Source organism: Muntiacus reevesi, chromosome 14, assembly GCF_963930625.1.
Source record: "Muntiacus reevesi chromosome 14, mMunRee1.1, whole genome shotgun sequence".
Taxonomy (NCBI): domain Eukaryota; kingdom Metazoa; phylum Chordata; class Mammalia; order Artiodactyla; family Cervidae; genus Muntiacus; species Muntiacus reevesi.
In genome coordinates this window covers 58,024,901-58,042,619 of record NC_089262.1, presented here as the reverse complement: position 1 = coordinate 58,042,619, position 17,719 = coordinate 58,024,901, and the positions used below count along the sequence as shown (strand labels likewise).

Below are 17,719 nucleotides of genomic sequence, written 5' to 3'. Positions count from 1 at the left end.
AGTTGCTCAGTTGTGTCTGTTTATGACCCCATGGGCTGCAGCACGCCAGGCTTCCCTGCCCATCACCAACTCCCAGCTCAAACTCATGTTCATCAAGTCGGTGATGCCATCCAACCATCTCATCCTCTGTTGGCCCCTTCTCCTCTTGCCTTCAATCTTTCTCAGCATCAGGGTCTCTTCCAATGAGTTAGTTCTTCACATTAGGTGCCCAAAGAACTAACTCATTGGAAAAGACCCTGATGCTGGGAGGGTGAGCATGGTTAGAATCAAACAGGAAAACAATGCTGCTGAGGTTGTGGAGAAACTGGAATCGTCATACATTTCTTTTTTTCCCCATACATTTCTGGTAAATGTGTAATCATGCAACCTCTTTGGAGAAGAATGTGATAGTTTCTCAAAAGTTTAAATGAAGAGTCTCCAGAAGACCCATCAATTCTGCCCCTAAGTATATACTAAACTCAAGTCACATTAAAACAGGTTTCACACAAAAGTTCAGAGCAATATTCATAGCAGCCGAAATACAGCCAAATGTCTATTAGCCAACAACAAAGAAAATGTGGTATATGCACACAATGGAATAGCATTCAGCAGTAAAAAGGAATGAAGCACTGGTATATACTATAATATGGATGAACCTTAGAACATTATTGCTGAGTGAAAGAAGCCAGTGACAAAAAAAAGAAAACACATACTGTATGATTCTGCTTATATGAAATATCCAGAATAGGCAAATCTCTAGAAGAGGACTAGTGGTTTCTTGATCTGGGGACGGTTAGGGAAATGAGGAGTGCCTGCTGATGAGGATGGGGTCTCTTTCTAGGGTAGTGAAAATGTTCTAAGGTGAATTGTGGTGACAGTCACACAAGTCTGTGAATACACTAAAAACAAACAAACTGTACTTTAAGTGGAAGAACTAGATGGTATCCTAACTATACCTTAATAAGGACACACAGCCCTTCTCTCAGATTCTGCTTTAAATAGCAGTGGGGCCATGGCATCACTATTTTTTTAAAAACATTCCCAAGTGAATCTATTAAGCATCCCAAGATGAGAACCTCTGACCCAAGGAAAGAGGGGAGGAGAAAAACAAAACTATTCCTACCTCCTGGGGGTCCACCACACAGTAGTGATATAAATACTGATCCACATAGAGTCCAGTTGCTGCAGGTGTATAAAACTGGTTGCAGAGGGCATATATCTGTGAACTGTAGAGAGACCCAGAGGCCTGGGCAGTTGGATTGACTCCCATTATGTAGACAATTGTGGCAATAAACATCATGATGCCCAGGACGGCGTTCACTATTATCACAGTCAAGTAATATCTTCTTGTTCTAGATATGCCTGACCTTACGACACTGGTAACAAAGATGACCAACGCGGCAATGAAACAAAAGGCAGCCATGGCCAGCAGGAATCCCTTTGCCGCTCTCGGATCTGTATAGCCTGTTCCATAGCCATAACCGTAGCCGTAGCCATAGCCATAGCCACTTCCGTAGCTACCAAAGGCACTTCCATAAGGGTAGTTAACACTACCTCCCATCAAGGTTCCGTAGCCTCTGTCCCAGGCAAGAGTGGAGGCAACACAGGCAAAAATGGCAATGCACATCACGATAACAAGCATAGACAGGATCCGAATTACTCCGGGAGGAGAGGTCCATTTGTAGAAGTGGAGAATTTCATCTTCCGGGTAGAAAGAATATGCTGGCTGAGACAGCATTGGTCGAACATGCATCTCTCCACTATATATGTCATTGCTTGGTGTGTAGTGATTAGGTTTGCTGAAATGCACACGAAAACAATTTTAAGTTAGCACTTTTTAGTGGTAAGCAGAAAGAACATATAAAAGTACCTGGAATAATTTAAACAAACCACTGGCAAAGGAAACTATTATTTGTACTGCCCCACTGCAATGGGACAATTTGTGTCTCCCCGCCCTTCCCAAATCAAGTATCAAAATCCCAACACTCATTGTAATGGTATTAGGAGGTAGGGTCTTTGGGAAGTAGTGAGGTCATGAAGGTGGAGCTCTCATGAATGGGATTAGTGCCCTTATAAAAAGGGCCCTAGAGAGCCCTCTCACCCCTTCAACAATGTGAGGATTCAAGAAGTTGGCAGTCTGCAATCTGGAAGAGGGCCTCCACCAGCACCTATCTTGGACTTCCAGCCTCTGAACTGTGAGAATAAATTTCTGTTGCCACCCAATCTATGATACTCTACTACAGATAACCCCAGCAGACTCAGACACCCACTGAACAGTAAAGGAATCCGTGCAGACACATCAGCTTCACCTGGAGGGTTTGTTGGCCCTCATCCCTAGAGTTGCTCAGTCTGCAGGTCTGGAGTAGAAGTTTCCAGAAGCTGCTGATGCTGCAGCTGGGGAACCATACATTGAGAATGACTGCTTAATTTCTATGGAGCAGAGGTTCTCAAGTTCTGCAGCATGTTAGAATCACCCAGGGAGTGTGTAAAATCCCCAGACAGAGCACTCCAGACCAGTTAAACCATAATCGCTGGGGATGGGACCTAGGCAGTTAAGGACAATGGCATCAATCCTTTTCCTTTGTGAATGGAGACCAGTTCCTTCAGACATGGCACCTGCACTGGGCTATACTGGTGCAACTTCTGGCTGCCTAGCTCTCTTACTTGAGAAAGCACATTTACTCACTTATTCATTTTAGCAGCTGTCTACTGCAGCCACCAGGCTGACACATTCTGGGCTCTGTGCCAGGCGCTGGGAACACAAGGACAGATAGGACAGCCTCAGTCCAGGCCCCTCAGAGTGCCCCTCGCCAACTTTATGTCTCACTGCCCTGCCCCTCATTGGCAGGGCAGTGAGACATTAAACACATCACTACATGAGCTACTGCCAGTTAAGGCGAGACCTACAAAGTAGATGAAACGTTAATGAGGGCTCATTAAGATGATGGCTAATGAGATCTTGAATCTTTTTTATAAAAATACCCTGCAAACTCCAGTAATTTAACTATAAACACACAGCGTGTAACAGACACACTAACGTGTAGACAACTGAATCTAAAAACTGTGGGCCCTGGGGAGGTAAAATTCAATTCCTAAAATGACTAAAGCCCCTTTTGTTTTGGCCCTTATTTCCACAAACCACCTTCCTCAAGCCAAAGGAGATATCTTCCTACTGGAGCCTGCTAACCATGAGAATTAGGTTAATTACTTGAGTATATGAGAATGAAAAGGAAATGGAGAAACGAGAACACTGAAAATGTGAAGGAAGAAAATTCTGTGGCACATTCTACAGGGATATTTGGGTTGCTTCCTTTTGGGGCTGTCATGAACAGCATAGCTCTAACACAATCTCCAACTTATATCCTGGCACACAATGGCACTTTTTTTAGGGTATATACTCAGGAGCAGAATTTCTGGGTCAAACTTTTAAAATTCTCAGCTCTTCTAGACAATGTCAAACTGTTTTCCAAAATGACTGTATCACTTATAATTCCATTAACAGTGTAACATTCACAGAAACATTGCTTCTGATCATCTCAAATTGGAAACACTCCAAATATCTACGCGCAGTGCCATGGATGACGGTGATAGAGCCTCACAATGGAATGCTGCAGAGCTATGCTAACACGGCAGCCACTAGCCCAACAGACCGATGGAACACCTGAAAGGCGGCTGGTCCAAACTGAGACGTGGTGTAAAGGGCAAAGCACAAAGTGCTCATCCCAGGAAGAATCTAACATCAGCAGGAGAAAACCCTAGTATCGACGATGTACTTCAGGTGACGCGTCAATGCAGGTTCATCACTGTAACAAACATACCACTCTGGTGGGAAATGTTAATGATGGGGAAGGCTGAGCATGTGTGGGGGCAGGGAAATCTCTATGCCTTCCTCTCAATTTTGCTGTGAACCCAGAACTGCTCTAAAAAACAAAGATTATGATGACATGGAAAACATACCAAGTGAAAGATTTCCGTCACAAAAGACCAAACATTGTAAGATGCCATCTATATGAAATGTCCAGAATGGACATATCCAGAAACAAAGTGGACTTGGTGGTTGCCTAGTACCGGGGGGAACCAGAGAGTGCTACTGGACAGAGGGGTTTCTTTGGGAAGGGGATGACGAAAACATGCTAAAACTGACAGTGGTGAAGGGATACACTAAAATCAATGAACTGCCCATTCTAAATGGGTGAACTGTATAGTGGGTGAATTATCTCTCAATAAACATGCTCTTTGAAGAACTATTGCCAACAGTCACCTAAATAAGGCACTGAAGGACTTCCCTGGTGGTTCAGTGGTCAAGAATTCACCTGCCAATGCAGGAGACATGGGTAAAATTGCTGATCTGGGAAGATCCCACACAGCAAGTGGCAACTAAGCCTATGCACAGCTACTGAGCCTGTGCTCTGGAGCCTGGGAGCCACAACCACTGAAACCCACACACCCTAGAGCTCACGCTCCGCAGCAAGAGCAACCACCACAGTGAGGAGCCTGCTCGCCCCAACTAGAGAGCAGCCCCTGCATGCGGCCGCTGGAGAAAAGCCCTCTCAGCAGTGAAGACCCAGCAAAGACAAAAATAAGGAAGGCATTACTATGGAAGCTTCACACCATTTTTTAAAAACAAACATACACACAAATATAAGCTCAGACTACAGTGTAGCAACAATGAGAAAACAAGTGACAACAGCTCCCACTGCAGAAAAAAACTGTCATCTTGGAAGCTGAAGGTAAGAGGGGAGCTCACGCTTCACTGCATACCCTTTGGTTCAATTTGATTTTACAAATGCACGTCATTTTATTTTTAAAGCAAACACATAACAGATGAAAGTTTCAACGACACACTTTTTTTTTTTTTTTTTAACATGTAATAGACTTTTAAAAAAGAAAAAGGAGGAACTCCCTGGCTGTTCAGCAATTAGGACTGCGCTCTCACTTCCTGCCAAGGGCCCGAGTTCAATTCCTGGTTGGGAAACGATTAATAAAATCTCACAAGCAAGGCCTAAAAAAAAAAAAAAAAAAGCATTACATATTTACTTACAATTCATCAGGTCTATAAGGAGGTGGACTTTCAAAAGGCCTGGATGACATGGCTGGTGTCGGTGGTCACTTGATCTTCAGGATGAGCACTGCCGGGAACCTCCTGAGATAGGCCAATCTAAGCAATAGAAGTAGGGTAATGACATTACTACTGCACTCGATTTCCTTGCATCACTAAGAAAACTAATGATAGCAATCTCAAATGACGTCTCACTCCATGGTTATTTCTCTTGTCCTTCCCATTGTCATTTTTGCACATTAGCCCATTAATTCTTTGAGCATAAGAAATCATTGAGGGTAGGAATCATTTGGCCTGGTAGTCCTCGGAGCACCTAACATTATGCTCTGCACATCACTGGCATACGAATATACTTTAAACTTGATTATAAGTTGCAGCAATGAAAGTTTCACAAAACTGTTGACAGTAATAGGTAAAAATGGTATTTTTAAAAATAGTCATTGAAGAACACACATAAAGATGTATAAATTTCTTAAAAGTCATTTATTCCATCTCAATACTTTTCAAAGTTCATAGAAAATGAGAATGCATATGAAAATACAAATACAGTTGTGTCTAGCATATTCTAGCCCTTCAATGTTAACTAAAACATCAGTTTAGTTCAGCTCAGTCATGTCCGACTCTTTGCGACCCCATGAACCGCAGCACGTCAGGCCTCCCTGTCCATCACCAACTTCCGGAGATTACTCAAACTCATGTCCATCGAGTCAGTGATGCCATCCAGACATCTCATTCTCTGTCGTCCCCTTCTCCTCCTGCCTCCAATCCCTCCCAGCATCAGGGTCTTTTCCAATGAGTCAACTCTTCCCAGGAGGTGGCCAAAGTATTGGAGTTTCAGCTTCAGCATCAGTCCTTTCAATGAACACCCAGGACTGATCTCCTTTATGATGGACTGGTTGGATCTCCTTGCAGTCCAAGGGACTCTCAAGAGTCTTCTCCAACACCATAGTTCAAAAGCATCAATTCTTCGGAGCTCAGCTTTCTTCACAGTCCAACTCTCACATCCATACATGACAACTGGAATAACCACAGCCTTGACTAGATGGATCTTTGTTGGCAAAGTAATGTCTCTGCTTTTTAATATGCTGCCTAGGTTGGTCATAACTTTCCTTCCAAGGAGTAAGCATCTTTTAATTTCATGGCTGCAATCACCATCTGTGGTGATTTTGGAGCCCCCAAAAAATAAAGGCTGACACTGTTTCCACTGTTTCCCCATCTATTTGCCATGAAGTGATGGGACCAGATGCCATGATCTTAGTTTTCTGAATGTTGAGCTTTAAGTCAACTTTTTCACTCTCCTCTTTCACTTTCATCAAGAGGCTTTTTAGTTCCTCTTCACTTTCTGCCACAAGGGTGGTGTCATCTGCATATCTGAGGTTATTGATATTTCTCCTGGCAACCTTGATTCCAGCTTGTGCTTCTTCCACCCCAGCGTTTCTCAAGATGTACTCTGCATAGAAGTTAAATAAGCAGGGTGACAATATACAGCCTTGACATACTCCTTTTCCTATTTGGAACCAGTCTGTTGTTCCATGTTCAATTTTAACTGTTGCTTCCTGAGCTGCATATGGGTTTCTCAAGAGGCAGGTCAGGTGGTCTGGTATTCCCATGTCTTTCAGGATTTTCCACAGAGTATTGTGATCCACACAGTCAAAGGCTTTGGCACAGTCAATAAAGCGGAAATAGATGTTTTTTTGGAACTCTCTTGCTTTTTCTATGATCCAACAGATGTTGGCAATTTGATCTCTGGTTCCTCTGCCTTTTCTAAAGCCAGCTTGAACATCTGGAAGTTCACGGTTCACGTATTGCTGAAGCCTGGCTTGGAGAATTTTGAGCATTACAGGGGGATGGATTAAGACCATCCCCATGGAAAGGAAATGCAAAAAAGCAAAATGGCTATCTGAAGAGGCCTTACAAATAGCTGTGAAAAGAAAAGAAGCGGAAAGCAAAGGGGAAAAGGAAAGATATTCCCATTTGAATACAGAGTTCCAAAGAATAGCAAGGAGAGATAAGAAAGCCTTCCTCAGAGATCAATGCAAAGAAATAGAGGAAAACAACAGAATGGGAAAGACCAGAGATCTCTCCAAGAAAATTAGAGATACCAAGGGAACATTTCATGCAAAGATGGGTTTGATAAAGGACAGAAATGGTATGGACCTAACAGAAGCAGAAGATACTAAGAAGAGGTGGCCAAGAATACACAGAAGAACAATACAAAAAAGATCTTTATGACCCAGATAATCACGAGATTATCACCCAGATGATCACTCACCTAGAGCCAGACATCCTGGAAGGTGAAGTGAAGTGAATCTTAGAAAGCATCACTACAAACAAAGCTAGTGTAGGTGACGGAATTCCAGCTGAGCTATTTCAAATCCTGAAAGATGATGCTGTGAAAGTGCTGCACTTAGTATGCCAGCAAATTTGGAAAACTCAGCAAGGGCCACAGGACTAGAAAAGGCCAGTTTTCATTCCAATCCCAAAGAAAGGCAATCCCAAAGAATGCTCAAACTAAAGCATAGTCTGGTTTAAAAGTATGCTTCTTCTGTCATTTAAAAGGGTTACAAAAGCATCTAAGAATGCTAGGATTGTGGACATTTTCCCCCTATCTCCTTTTCCTAGTCTTCAAAATGGAATATAATTTTCAACAAAGAAAAAACATCAAACACACACTGTATGAAAGAGTCCTGTTCACTAAGAGAAAAGTAGAACAATTTTGTTCTAAAATCCCTCAAAGCAAAAATCCCTGAACATCTGAGAGGCAATTTCACCTAATCAACAAGTGTTTATTAAGTACCTCCACAGCACCACAGCCGCCTGTGGAAGTTAAGATGAGGCCAAGTTCTCCCAAAGGTAACGCACCAAGAAAACAGCATCTGCAGCAGGCATTATTTAGGGTTGCCCAATGAAGTGCAGTGTGGAGATCACAGGGAAGACTTAGCAAGAAAGAATGAGAGGCCTGGGGGCGGACGGGAGGAAGGACATGAGCAAGATCTATTACGTGAGGAAAGTCTTTAATATTTTCTCTTTTTCAAACAAAAGGGTTGTGTAATCATATATTACATTAAGAATAGTAAATCAGTTCAAACTCTTTAAACTTGGTCTTTAAAATCAACAGCAAATATCCTCCACACCCTTAAGAACAGTCAATCACAAATTTCTCAATAAAATATTGCCCAAATATACTTCGGTAAAACCTCAAAGATGAAGTATATTAAATGTTAGTAACACCAACATGATTAACATAATTTTCCAAATACAGTGAGAGAAGACAACTTCTTCACATTCTTTTATTTCTAAACACTGCTTTGTTGACGTATAACATAGAGAAAAATACACAAACCATGTGTATACGGCTCTGTAACTAACACCCAAACACACACACACAGACAACAATTTAGGCCAAAATATGACAGTGCTATGAAAGAGAAAAAGTCCAGATTTACTGTCTTCCTAATTGATGCTTAGAAAAAGAACTAAGGAAAACTGAATTTAAACACTATTAAATATGGCACCCTGTTTCTGAAGCTGAGCATCAAACACTAGCACACTGACCTCAGAGGAGTCTTACCTCTTCTATAGCTAGGTGCCCCTCAGTCAAGTTTATGCCAAAAATTCCAGGCTCAACGGTAGCTTTTGAAAATTCCAAATGCAGACTCAGGATGCAGTTTTAAGCTTCACCAAAAATCCAGACAAATTTGCTATCCAAACCATTGCCTGGATTCAGAGCATAGCTGTCTAGTCTCCCCTAAGAATGGAGATTTCAAATTGTGAAGTGAATACTTTCAGAAAGTTCATTAAGAAGAAGTCATGGCACATTAACCTCATTTCCTTTTTTGAGAAGGTTACCAGATTGGTAGATGAGGGGAATGCAGAGAGAATCCTGAGACTCTTGGACACATCCCCTGGTACAGAAGGTGGGTGGGCAGATTCCTAGTGGGCTGAGTAATGGAGCCTAATTAGGAGGAATGAATGCACCACTTGCGTCCATCTGCAGGGAGGTATCTAGTCATGACCCCAGACAACATGGACAAGTGTATCCAAATTTGCAGTTGACAAGACACTGGAAAGGATAAGTAACTCATTGGCTACAAGTACATCAACACTGACCACGGTCTCCGTAAGGCTGGAATAATGGACTAAAACAAACCAAGTGGTTTCAAAAGGTTCACAACCTGAGAGGACAAATCCGTCTTCTCTTATGTGAACATCGCTAACTCCCTGAGTCAAAGAGGGAGATGATCCTCTTTGGGATGGGTTAGTAGGTAAGATAATGTATTAAAGAAGATGGGGTAGTAGGTAAGATAATGTATTAAAGAAGATGAGCAAAAAGCATTTTCAGCAAGATGATTATTCTGAAAGTGAGAAATTCCAGTGTTTAGGCACTTATGTGTACTGTATTCATTTTCAAATATTGGTGGCAGGAATGAATCATTTTAAAAATATAAAACTCAATTTAAAAAAATAGTATGAGTACTAGATAAGGGAAATCTGGCTTAGTAACTGTTCATTTTTAAAAGTGCGTTTCCTTGGGTCTTCCCTGGCAGTCTGGGCTCTCCTGGTGGCTCAGACGGTAAAGAATTCGCCTGCAATGCCCATGGGGTCACAAAGAGTTGCACACGACTGATCCACTTTCACTTTTTTCCCCTAGCAGTCTAGTGGTTAGGACTCTGTATGCCCAAAGCAGACAGCTGGCTGGGGTCAGATCTCTGGTCAGGGAACTTCAACCCACATACAGCAACTAAGACTCCCTGCAGGAAACAAGTGCATTTCCTTGATCAGAATTTCAACAAAGCTAACAAGTTATTCCAATCTCAGGCATTATTTACAGTTAGTGCTTAGATCTAGGAATGATACAGTTATTAAAAAGAAACAAACCCCTGTAGAACCTTGAAATTTGAACATCTTGTTCCAACTGGGTAGCTCTTCAGGAGGTATACTAGGATTGTTAAAGATCTAGAAAAACCACGTTTTAGGACAAATGACTGAAAAAACAGGAAATGTTTGGCCTGGAGCACTCAACATTAGGTCCACTACGGTAGCCTTCAAAGAGCTGAAGAGCTGTCTTTGTAGCCCTAGAAAGAGTTCCTTAAGAAGGAAAAAAAAAAAAAAACTCCAGAGGGTCAGCTTTCATTTCAATGTTAGGAAGTTTCTCCACACACCCTCCCAAAACAACAAATAACAATTTGACCTCATGCTGTTTATGCAAAGCTTGTTTGGTATTTGGAGAGCAGAGAGGCAGGACCCTGGACTGCAAGACTTCTAAGGGCTCTTTCAAGGCAGCCTGTGACTAAGTTCTAAGGCCATGACAATAGGAAAAAGAGGTCCAAGGATGTTGCCCAATGCCCAGCACAGCAACATTAACAGCATCTGGACAATAAGTGTATGCTGAGCGAAGGAAAAAGTAAAATGAGAAGTGGAAAGCCACAGGCTCTGGCAAACAGTTGAATTGGACGGAGTCAGGGCCAATTTGGAGTTGACCCTTACTGAGTATGTTAAACTTAAAGCCAGTTGATGGTAAGAAAAAATAAAGTAAAAAGTTCTCTCTTTTAAAATGTTTACTGGCCATGCGCGTGATCTATTAAGTATCTCTGTTGTTTCAGTTCATGAGACCCAGCCTTCAAAAGGATACCTGCCAGTAGAACCCTCAACTTTTAGAAGATAAAGTTTGGAAGGAAAACACAACTGTGAAGACTTCTGTGTGACCTGGAAAATGTATCCCCCTGGGCTTTAGTTTCCTTGTCTATGAAATAAAGAGATCGGAATAAAAAAATAAAATAAAATGTTTACTGGCCAAAATAATCTTAGTAGATTACTGAGCTAAGATAAAAAGACCTGAAAATGCTGTGCTTCAAAATTACTCTTTAAAGCAAACTGTCAATAAGTAAAAATAAATAAACATTGTATTTAAGGGCAGTCTGTTCCTTTTTGATCACATCCCTTTCATGAATCTGCATTTAAGGTGTTTTTAAAGTTGATATTATTAAAAAAAAAATAAAATAAAAAAATTAAGTTGATATTAAATGAGTCTATTTAGGTTATAGGCATATCGTTAGTAAAGGATCTAAAATTTTGAGTTAGATTTTGAAACAGACTAGCTCTGTGTCAGAAACCACATTTTAAATAAGCTCTCTAGATGATTTTTTAACCACACAATACATTTTGAAAATCACTACCTAGAATAAAGGTGTCAACTCAAGGAGGGCCTTGATCTTGAGGGTTTCCTGTATCAGCTCTTGCCTCAAATTTCATCTCCTCAGAGATGTCCTCCCATATCTCACCCCATCCACCAATTTATTTTCAGAGCAAATTTCCCCTTTAATTATTTTTTTTTCTTTTTTAAAAACTACAATCTTCTCCAGTCCAAAAGGAATACCACCTTCCCCAAAACTTAAATGTCTGTCTTGATCTTCACTCTTATTCCTGATCCCTAGATCTAGTCCCTGGTACAGAGATGTGCAATCAATATTTGATTTAGAAAACAATAGCCCATATTAGAGCTGGGATTTCAATCCAGCAGTGAATGCCTGAAGTTCCTCATGTACCTAACACCCAGGAAATATAATCCTTCAAATACAATCCTTAAGTTCCACAAAAGCAGCTAAGTGCTTACAGCGTGAGGGAAAGGGAGAAAAAACTGTACAGACATCACCCGGGGACTTGTTGGAAAGGTAAAATTCCAGGCTCCACTTTTGACCTATAAATCAGAACCTGTATTTTCATAAGATCCTCAATGTGATTCACACCACATTCAAGATTGGAAAGCACTAAGTTACAGAACAGCTGCAACCCTGGGGGCAAATTTTTTTAAAAGGTGTGACCCTGGTCTTTTTACTCCATTAGTTCTATAAATAGTAATGTGGATGAAAAAGTCCAATAAATATTCTAATCACAAGCCTTGAAATGCAGCTAAAGAAAACTTTCTTCTGGGAGGTCCCTCCTTGGGAAGGTGAAGGACATAGGATCAGTTACTTTACGCAGTTGAAAGCAATCTTCCATCATTTTCAAAGATAAGAAATTACAGCATTATCTTTAGAAGAAAACAGGTTTTACATCAAGCAAGATGGGGAACACTTATATGAGGCCATAGGGACTAGTCAAAAGTAGAGAATTCCAGAAAAACTCCCCAAATCTGGTTCTCCACTGGAGTATCAAGAACTGTCCCTTTAATAACATACCGTCCCAGACGGTATGGACCTGGTGGTCCAGGGGCTAACCCTTCCTGGGTTCCATCCCTGGGCAGGGAACTAGATGCTTGCCACAACTAAGGACCAGTGCAGCCAAATAAATAAATATATATATTTACTTTCCCTGGTGTTTACTCACTTTTAAAATGGAGTTCTAACAAGACCTAGCTTTTAGAGATGCTGGGATGATTAAACGGCATAAAGTACAAAAGGCTTTCACAGTGCCTTACACACAGGAGGCGATGCTCATCACTTTCCTAAATTTCTTAGAAGTTGTGGAAATCTCCCTCTCCTCGCCTCCACACTCTAACAAAAGAGGAGCCGAGTAACCAAATAAATGAAAAACGACAAAAAACAACAGTGCTGCTGCTTTGTCTGCGGAGAGCAATTACTGTGGCGCCACCTTTTAAAATGCCTATTTTAAAACACCAGGGAGAGAAAATATTAAATGTGTACAGTGCAAAAGAAACGGTGCTACACTAGGGAATACATAAAAAGTTTGAGAAACCGACCTCCGTCTGGGAAGAACTAGTTTTCAATCACAAAAAAGGGACCAGTCCCTTAACGGGGAAGGGTTTCTCTTTTCCCGGGATCTCAATAATACACCTGTTATGCGTGAGGGCCACACACTAACCTGGAAGACTGCCTCCTCCCCGTCCCAGGTTATTTCCCAGGCGGGCAGTTTGCCCGGCCAGCTCCAAGATGCCGCCCCTCTCCCCCGACTCCATCGCTTCACTTGGGACACGAGACGAGGGGCTCGGGGCTGCTCTCCCAACTGCAAGGGGCATCTTGAGCCCTCATCCCACCTGCCCGGCACAATTGCTCCAACGGAGGCAACGTGGCGGCGGCGCGCGGGGCCGGCCCTGCCTGGGGTCGCAAGACCCGGGGTCCGGCGCTCGGGCTAGGAGCACGTGCCGGTGTCCAGGAGCAGCCGGGGCAGACGCGCCCTAGCTGGGTGAGCAGGCACGGCCCGAGGCTGGTCCGCCCACCTGGCGGCGGCCTTTAGGTCAAGGGTGGGAACCCCAAGCTTGAGTGGCTTTCCTGGAAGTACAGCTTCATTCGAAATTAAGTCCCCGCCCCAGCAGCTTAAATCGACGCGGGCTCCTACAACTCCCACCAAGGGGGTTGAAAACAGCCGATCGGCCCACCCCAGGACTCCAGGAATATTGCACGGATTAAACCCGGCCACCCCTTCTCCACCTGGGATACCCAGAGGGGTGAAATGGGGGCGGATAACAACAGATTCCTCCCGGAGTCCGAGCCGCCCCGCCCGGGCCAGCAAGCGGCACCCCTAGTTTCAGCCCTCAAGCTCAGGCTCCCTCCTCAGCGCCCCCCCCCCCAAAAAAAACCCAAACTGCAGCCTAGAGAATCGCAGGATTCTCGCTGGTCACCAATCTCCCGCCGGCCCCTCAGGAAGCGAAAAGTTGCCCACGCCGCCAAACACTAGTGGTGGCTTGAGTCGTTTCAGCGGAAGGAACAGATGGGCGGCTCCAAGCAGCCCCTCGACCCAGGAGGCAGGCTCCGAGTTGACCGGGCGCGGCTCTCTTCGCCGTCCCGCGCCTCTCCGGCTGCCGCGAGTCCCAAGCCTGCAGCGAAACCGCCACCGAAACCACCGCGGGGCGTCCTCTCCCCGCGCCTCCCCTACTTTACAGTGCACGGAGGGGCCTTGGGGCCCCCGGCGCCGCGCCCAGCTCTCACCTCTCAGCAAAGCAAGCCGGCGGGAGCCCAAGCGCGCGCTTACCTGGAGGGCGCACCTGCCGCCTCGCAGAGAGGCAGCGCGCAGCCGGGACTCCGCCGGGGACTGAGCCTCCTCCTCCTCCGCTCCCCCTCCTCCCCCCGCCCCCCTGCCCCCCTGCCCCCCCGTCCCCCTGCCCCCCTGCCCCCCGGGCATGCGCACCAACTCCCGGCCCGGGGCGGAAAGTCCGCGGCCCGGCGCCCGCGAGCCCCACCTGCGGCTCCCCGCGCGGGCTCCTCGGCGTTCCGGCTAGCTCTCCCCCGAGTCCCGCCGCCTCCGCCTGAAGAAGCAGAAAGGGGGAGGCGGACGCCAGGGAGGAGGAGTGGTATGGCGGCCTCCACCCTCCGTGACCCATTCACCTGAAACTCCGACGGGAGGGGGAAGGGAGCGGTGCCGAAGGAGGCGGGAAGAACCGGCCCTTCTCCGCACACCCTTGCGGCGTCTGGCCTTAAAGGAACAGCGCGGCGTTTCGGTCCGAGTGGGCGGGGACGGATAGCAGAGGGTGGCGGGGGCTGGGGGCTCGGGCTCCCGGCTGGTGTGGGGGTCCCGGACCACCCCGGAGAGCTCTCGGAGCTCTTCGGGTACGGCTGCGGAATGTTTGGAGGGTGGAATCTGGAGAGACTGTTCCTCCTGAAGTGTTCCAGGGTGCTCAGCACTTCGGCAGGAAAGACACGACCTGACACAAAAGTTTCCTGCTTCAGAGATTTGATTAAACTTTTGTTGGGAAGAAGCAGCTAGATGTGGGAGATTTTCACAAGTTCTGCGTAAATCTAGGAACTGCTTCTAAATCTCTGGATCCCGAAAAAGACCATCACTCAAGAGTGGTGCAGTGTGGTTGGAAGTATTGTAGATACTGCTGATGGTAAATTCGCCATCAAAATAAGGGTATGCTACGATTTACATTATTACCATTTCAGGCTCCTCTGCCCTTCCTCCCTACGTTTAACCATGGCAGGACTGAGAGTCTGCTCTTCAGGGGTTTTAAACGATTTGAATATTCTCTTAGGTTTAAGGGTTTAAAAGAAAAAAAGCCCTAGTTCTGTGTCTCTGTTCCATTTCTTCCGGGGGCTGTTCCCAAAGGAGTGTTTAATTTAGGAAAACTCAGAGTCTACACTTAACGACGTGTACACTTACCTATATGTTGTATTTCACTCTTTTTTTAATGCACTGCTGAATGGGGCAGTTTCAGTTCTTGCTATTTGAGTTCGTATAGAAGGCTAGAATTTAGGTTTCTTAAGTCCTGCTTCACTTTGTGTTCCAACCTGGAATGTCAGCATTGCTAATAAATTTCAGTCCGATTCCACCCACTTCCCTGCCTCTAATTAAATGGTTAGAGATGTGACTCTCCCATATATTAAATCTTAAGGCAGTAAATCTTAAGGAAGTAAAAGGGTTATATAAATATAAGGTATTAAAAAATGACAGCCTTAATGAGTAATTAATCTAATTGGTGTTTTTTGTGGAAGTCATTGGTACAATTACTACTGTGTGACTAGGTAGTTTTTGAATGATGCAGTTTAAATTAGTATTGTTAACACGGGAAGTCAGGTTAATCCTCTTAAGGTTCCCTGTCAGATTACTGAAATCTCGAACATTCCACTTGGTTTATAATTAAACAAGGGAACATTTCCTAATACTCTTACATTTATAAACACATGTCGATTATTTTATAGTGTACTTTTGACATGTTCTGAAGAGAAGAACTTAAGAGATTTTCCCCCCACTTTTAAAAAATTAAAATGCATTTTACATACTGTAAAATTCACCCTTAAATTTTAACGCATATAGACAATTCGGTGGATTCAGTATATTTGTAATGTTGTACAATTATCACCACTGGTTCCAGAACATTTTCATCACCCAAAAAGAAACCTGAGTCTATCACTTTTCATTTCCTCTTGTCTCTAAACCCTGGCATCCACTGATCTATTGATACTTTCTGTCTCTCTTGATTTGCCCATTCTGGACATTTTATATGAACTGTTAGTATAATATGTGACCTTTTCTATCTGAATTCTTTCACTCAGCATAATGTTTTCAAGTTTTATTCCTGTTGTAGTTCCTACCGGTATATCATTCCTTTTTATGACTCAATAAATTTTCCATTGCATGGATGTACCACATTTTATTTAAACCTTCATCAGTTGATGGATATTTCAGTTATTTCCACTTTTTGATTATTTTAAATAATACTGCTATAAACCTTCAAGTTTTCATGTGAACATGTCTTCATTTCACATGTAAATTAACTATTTAAACTTTTTATCATTTCAAGAGACTAACTTAAGATACCTGTTATTTTTCTTATTCCCATTTTAAACCTAAACCCAAAGACATGTTAGGATAGAAGATTAGTTACTATGTTTTGCTTGCTTTCCTAATTCATTCATTCAACACCTATTTTCTAAGTGCTTCCCATGCTAACAATAGTAAACAAAACTCCCAAATCGCTGTCTTCAGGTAGATTACACTCTAGTTGCTTCTGCATTCAGGCATATGGAATAGCACGATTTTTTTTTTAACTGCAGCTGTATGAAACTGGTAATAGTTGATCATTTTAAACTACAAAAGCAACTTAATGTGGCTTAACTTAATACTAAACTAAATTTCTATTGGAATATTGTGTAAAATTTTTGTTCAATTTAGGTAAATTTTCCAAACGATGCTCCTAACATTAGAAAATCTAAACAGTTACGTAATAGTGTACCTATTTAGGTAGTAGTTGAAAATGTTCAGAAAGAAACTGCAGCCTTAAAACCTAAACACATCAATAGCCAAATTAAATTTGTTAGATGGTAAATGATGTAATGCTGACTGTAATCACTTTACATAATCATAAATTGTAACAAAATTTTAATTAGTCAAATATTCCTTCTTGGCAACTCATTGTAGTATTAATCACTATTATCCACTAATGAGCATTATTTAATGAAAATCTTCATGACTCAGAAACAAAGTAAATATTATTATCGAAGGACACATGATTAGAAATTTGTTGACTTTACCTGAAGTAAAATGAATAAAATTTAAAAAAATAATTCTTATATTCCTTTTTATATGTAAAAAGAAAGTTAAGAACTCAGATTATGGTGTCAGAATTTGGGTTCAAAATCTCAGTGTTACTGTTGGTGGAAATGCAAACTAGTACAGCCACTATGGAGAACAGTGTGGAGATTCCTTAAAAAACTGGAAATAGAACTGCCATATGACCCAGCAATCCCACTGCTGGGCATACACACTGAGGAAACCAGATCTGAAAGAGACACGTGCACCCCAATGTTCATCGCAGCACTGTTTATAATAGCCAGGACATGGAAGCAGCCTAGATGCCCATCAGCAGACGAATGGATAAGGAAACCGTGGTACATATACACCATGGAATATTACTCAGCTATTAAAAAGAACACATTTGAATCAGTTCTAATCAGGTGGATGAAACTGGAGCCTATTGTACAGAGTGAAGTAAGTCAGAAAGGAAAACACCAATACAGTATATTAATGCATATATATGGAATTTAGAAAGATGGTAACGATGACCCTATATGCGAGACAGCAAAAGAGACACAGATGTAAAGAACAGACTTTTGGACTCTGTGGGAGAAGGCAAGGGTGGGATGAGTTGAGAGAATAGCTTTGAAACATGTATATTACCATATGTAAAATAGATCGCTGGTCCAGGTTCGATGCCTGAGACAGGATGCTCAGGGCTGGTGCACTGGGATGACCCTGAAGGATGGGATGGGGAGGGACGTGGGAGGG

At 43.0% G+C, this 17,719-nt stretch overlaps 1 protein-coding gene across 3 annotated transcripts in view; it reads right to left on the bottom strand.

The window, feature by feature from the left end:
- OCLN (occludin) overlaps positions 1–14,312 on the bottom strand; it is a 50,138-nt gene extending 35,826 nt beyond the window's left edge. Inside the window, exons 1-3 of one of the 3 annotated variants that reach the window (XM_065905490.1) lie at positions 14,175–14,312; positions 5,021–5,137; positions 1,103–1,778 (exon numbers count right to left, since the gene is read on the bottom strand). In XM_065905490.1, the coding sequence (XP_065761562.1) occupies positions 1,103–1,778; positions 5,021–5,070 (726 nt within the window). In that variant the 5' untranslated portion in view covers positions 5,071–5,137; positions 14,175–14,312. Of the gene's footprint in view, positions 1–1,102; positions 1,779–5,020; positions 5,138–13,923; positions 14,062–14,174 lie in introns of those variants that run through there. The other 2 variants (XM_065905491.1, XM_065905492.1) reach the window with 2 other exon arrangements.
- Between the last annotated feature and the right edge of the window lie 3,407 nt (positions 14,313–17,719).